Source organism: Hipposideros armiger, unplaced genomic scaffold (assembly GCF_001890085.2).
Source record: "Hipposideros armiger isolate ML-2016 unplaced genomic scaffold, ASM189008v1 scaffold_129, whole genome shotgun sequence".
NCBI classification, from domain to species: Eukaryota; Metazoa; Chordata; class Mammalia; order Chiroptera; family Hipposideridae; genus Hipposideros; species Hipposideros armiger.
Genome location: NW_017731479.1, coordinates 1,903,543 through 1,908,049, shown reverse-complemented (window position 1 = coordinate 1,908,049; position 4,507 = coordinate 1,903,543). Strand labels below are relative to the sequence as shown.

Genomic DNA, 4,507 nt, shown 5'->3' with positions numbered 1-4,507 from the left:
CGGAAGACTTTTTCAGAGCTGTCTAACCCTAGATGCACATGGTCCACGTGGCTCAGCCTAGCCTGGCCCTGAGGCCTCTGAGGCCTCACTGATGCTCACCTCAATCCTGCCTTCCTGTACTTGAACCCTGAGCCTTGCAGATGCAGTGTCTCCTGTGCCTAATTTTCCCAGTTACAGGGCTCTAATGTAGCAGTCAGTGATGCAGGGCTCGGCTCTGGGGCCAGACAGGCTTGTGGTCTAGCCATGGCTCTGTCACTTACAGGCTGCATGACCTGGGTCAAGGTACTTAACCTGTCTGAGCCCGACTCTTTGCTTTGAGCGTGGAGATAGCAGTAGTGCCTCCCTCACAGGGTTGGTGGGAGGAATAAGTGAGAGCATTATAGATGGTGCTTAACACAGTGCCTAACTATGGTAAGCTCCCAGTGTATATTAGCTGTTATTATTACTGTTCTCTTAGCTACAACCTATCTCTGACCTCAGTCACTCTTTTCCTCGGTTACTGAAATAGTCCCAATCCAGTGGACCAATCCAGTGTTCTGGGCCCTGGGGGAACTGGGTCCCTGCCCCGCCTTCATTTCCCCTCCATCAGGTGGTACCCGAAGTGTGAGGCACTGTGCCAGCCCTTCGTGGGCCTCCTGCTGACAGTGCCTCCCATGTTAGCCTATCTTTGACTGCAGCTTGCGTTTCCCCTCCTCAGACCTCCTCCTTTTCGTCTGCGTGCTTCAGTCTGGCATGCAGAGCCTGCCACAGGGTGGCTGTCCATTATTGAGCACTATTGTTGAACCAAAGTTTCTCTTTCACTCTGCTGCCTGCTTGGTTTCCTGGGCCTCAGTTTCTTCATCCTAAAATGTGCTCATAGAACCCACCTCCTGGGGATTAAATGAGTTAAGGTGTGGGAAGTGCTTAGAGCAGGGCCTGGCACCTTGTGAGGGTTTTATTATTCTTCCTCGTGTGTCTTGAAACGGCATTATGCACTCTTAACCCCTGCACTTTTGCTCATGTTAACACCACATGGCATATATGTCCCTCTCTCTCCATTTTTTCATAGCCTCCTAATCTGAGGCCAGGCGTCTGCTTCCTTAAAACCTTCAGAAACCACTCCAGGTACAGGCGTTCTTCCCTTTTCTGATCGCTCATAGTACTTAGATTTTGGTCCTGTGTTTTAAAACCATTTATTAGAATAGACATAAAGACAAGTGCACGTATCGTAAGTGAATAGCTCACTGGATGACTGTAAACTAAACACACCTGAGCAACCAGCGTCCAGATCCAGAAGCAGAATAGTCCCAGCACGCCAGCACCGCCACTCGATAGCATGTNTCCCCAGGCCCGCCCTCTGGTTTCTGGATCCCCAGAGAGCTCAGGGTTGAGCAGCCTTTCTCTCTCCCTCTCCCTAGATGAGGCCAACTCAAGCCCCCTGCTGCCTGGGGCTCTGAGCTCCCACTATGGCATCCCAGAGAATAACAGCCTACTGGGCGGCAAACCTGGGCCCCTGATGAAAGAGAAGCCCAAGCGGAACGGGGGCCGGGGCCTGGAGGACGTGCGGCCCAGCGTGGAGAGTCTCCTGGATGAACTGGAGAGCTCCGTGCCCAGCCCTGTGTGAGTATTCACAGGGCTCGCCCAGGCAGGGAGGTCTCATCCAGCCAGTGCCCATGCTCAGTGTCTGCCCACTTAGCCCCCTTGTCACCCATTCCCTCCACAAGTCCCTGTTGTCTACCAGGCCCTGCACTAGGCACTGGGGGATAGTGGGGAGGCACATGGGTTCCATTCCTGCCTTCAGCAAGCCTGCCATCCATTAGAAAAGACAGACATTGTGCACGCTGAGGGCGCCTGCAGCTTAATAGCTGTCAACACAGGCTTTGGAGCCACACAATAGGGTTCAAACCTTGAGGCCGCCCTTATCAAGTGTCATCTCTCAAGCCTTAGTTTTCCAATCTGTAAAATGGGATTAAGGCCACCCGCCTCAACAGGGGTGAGAACCAATCATACATGTAAAGCGCATTGAATGGTTCCTGGCTCATAGCACATGATGTACACGGTAAGTGCTTTCTAAATGTTAGCTCATCTCAGTGTGACCCTGTCTTTGGAACAATCGCACATGCACTTGCAGAGCTGTGGAGGGTACGCAGGATATTCGGGCTTGTTTAACAATCTCGAACTTGGGCTGGAAGGTCAGAGGCATCTTCCTGGGAAAGATGCCGTTTGAGCAGCCGGCTCTCTCTTCTCCCACCTCAGCTCACCTTGGAGCTCTGTCCCCCTTGCTGACAGAAGCTCGCTCCCAACGATGGGTTCCCCAGGAGAGATTGGGAGCCGGTGGGCTTCCCACGGGTTGGGGGTGACAGGACCCCACTGTCAGAGCTGACATGTTGATCCCCTGAGGAGGGGAGGGCCGCTCTGGGGGAGCCTGGGGCTCAGCTCTGTGGTTCCCGCTGATGTCCTGCCTGCCCTGCAGCCCCGCCATCACTGTGAACCAGGCAGAGATGAGCAGCCCTCAGCGAGTCACCTCCAGCCAGCAGCAGACACGCATCTCGGCCTCCTCTGCCACCCGGGAGCTGGACGAGCTGATGGCCTCACTGTCGGATTTTAAGGTACCTGGAGGCCCCTCTTCCCTGCCCTGCCCCCTTTCTCTCCCCCAGCTTTCTCCTCTTGTACCTCAGTGTGAGTAGTGGAACTCAGCCCCTCAGTTTGGATACCTTGCCTCAAGCCAGGGAGTCTGCAGTGTCTTGGCCTTGCCAGGGCCCGGGGCAGGGAGGGCCAGGTCAGGCTGGTGGGGACTGAGCTGCCTTGCAGCCTGGGAAGGCAGAGAAGCGCTCAGCAGGGACATTCCTTCCCCCCGGGTGCTCCCAGCTCCCAGCCACCCAGGGAGGGGATCAGGAGGCTGGGACAAAGGGCCCTGTGTTGATGGCTGCTCTCCGTGGGGGAGGGCATTCTCTGCTGGGCCATGTGGGCCTCCGGGTCCTGTGCCTGAGAGGTCATTTGCCCTGGAGCCCCATCTCCCACACTGGCTGTCCCCAACACGTCTTCTTTCTTTCTTTCTGCCTCTGGCTTTTGAATCCACAGGCCTCCTTTACCAGGCTTCTGTCCCGTCCCCTCTCCCTCCACGGGCCTCTGAGTCCTCACAAGTTCTGTCTGTGGGAAACCTAACCCGTCAGGCTACTGGGCCAGTCCTGCATGCGGCACCCCTTCCCCTCCCCTTCCAGGCCTCCCGGGCCTGCCAGGCCCGAGATGTTTTATTGAAAAGATGCGGTGCCTCCATGGGATTGATATTGACCGAGCTCTCCAACAGTTGCTGACTGCACTCTTTCATGTGGGTCGACCTTTGGCGCATGACTTAGGGAATCTGAGAAGGGGAGCGAGTGGTCCGTGCACTGTGGGCCCTGATGGTGCCTCCAAACCTCCCTTTAGCTGGGGTTTCATGGTGGGGGGTGGGAGTGGGCCTGAGGGGAGGGCCGGAGCTACTGATCGTTCTGAGCAGCCGAGGTCAGGATCAAGTCGGTTGGACCCAGGTGTTGACCTAAGGGAGCCCCGCCCGAGCACCCCTGAGAGCGATGATGCCTTCTGAGAGCCAGCATCGTGATGCCCCGTGAGAAGCTGAGCTGGTTCTCTCTGTGCCCCTGGAGCAAGGCCTTGGGCCTTGGGGGAGCTGGGTTTGTCTGGGAGCGACCAAGCTGAGAACCAAGCCAAGGTTGGAGAGGACAGAGCAGCTGCCTGCGGCTGACCCTCCCTTGATGGGGCCTGGGCTGACCTCCTTGGTCACCTGTCTCCTGGGTGGTCACCTCACCGTAGTCTTTTCTCCCTCCTACCTACTCTGACTGGGGTGGCCTCGCAGGCTTTGCTCAGTGGCTGCTTTCTGCTGCCCGGGTTTGATGGGGGCCGAGGCCATGGAGCCCAGGAAAACCTTGTTGGGCATCCTGCATCAGCTTTGCAGCCTCCCCGGTCAGTGTAGATTAGATGGTGGCTCTCCGAGCCCTAAGGCCGAGCCCGCCCCTTGCACTGAGCAGCTTTCCTCACCTCTCCCATCTCTCTCTCCTCTCCCCTCTGCCTTTTGTCTTTCTCCTCCTCCAGACCAGCTCCTCTGCTGTGGCCTTGAATTCCCTGGGGCCGCTGCCCAACTCAGCTCCATCCTCACACCACATACTTCCTTCTCCTCCTCCTCCTCCTCCTCCCTCTGCTCCTGGGCCCTCTGTTTTCTTGCCATCCATGACTAAGCCCTCCCCTGGAGGCCACGGTCACACCCAGGAGGTTCTCTGTGTTGAGGATAATGATAATGGACAGGGCCTTTTACCAGCTGTGGCCCCCAGCTGGCTTAATTTGGCTGGCCTCAGGGCGACTGCTGGCCTCAGAGTAACACCTGACACCCCCAACTCAGGGTTTCCCTCTGTGGAGGATTCTCTGGGGCCATGTGGTACAGAGAGTCAGGCTCGAGTGTGGAGAGGTCTACCAAGCCTCACAAGTGAGGGCTCCAGGGCTCCCCCCAGCCACACTCTACCCGGAGCTGGGTGTGTAG

General features: G+C 57.0%; 3 protein-coding genes across 3 annotated transcripts in view; all 3 read left to right on the top strand.

Annotated features, from left to right (window-relative positions):
* The window catches only part of LOC109386148 (mediator of DNA damage checkpoint protein 1-like), a gene marked incomplete at its 5' end in the record, with an annotated part of 12,329 nt that extends 7,829 nt beyond the window's left edge, over positions 1 to 4,500 (top strand). The window contains 2 exons of the mRNA XM_019649060.1: positions 1,398 to 1,599; positions 2,453 to 4,500. Coding sequence (XP_019504605.1) covers positions 1,398 to 1,599; positions 2,453 to 2,666 — 416 coding nt within the window. The remainder of the gene's footprint in view (positions 1 to 1,397; positions 1,600 to 2,452) is intronic.
* The window catches only part of GCN1 (GCN1 activator of EIF2AK4), an 83,319-nt gene that overhangs the window by 3,416 nt on the left and 75,396 nt on the right, over positions 1 to 4,507 (top strand).
* LOC109386147 (paxillin-like) overlaps positions 3,242 to 4,507 on the top strand; it is a 9,008-nt gene continuing 7,742 nt past the window's right edge. Inside the window, exon 1 of the mRNA XM_019649059.1 lies at positions 3,242 to 3,307. Within this exon, the coding sequence (XP_019504604.1) occupies positions 3,242 to 3,307 (66 nt within the window). The remainder of the gene's footprint in view (positions 3,308 to 4,507) is intronic.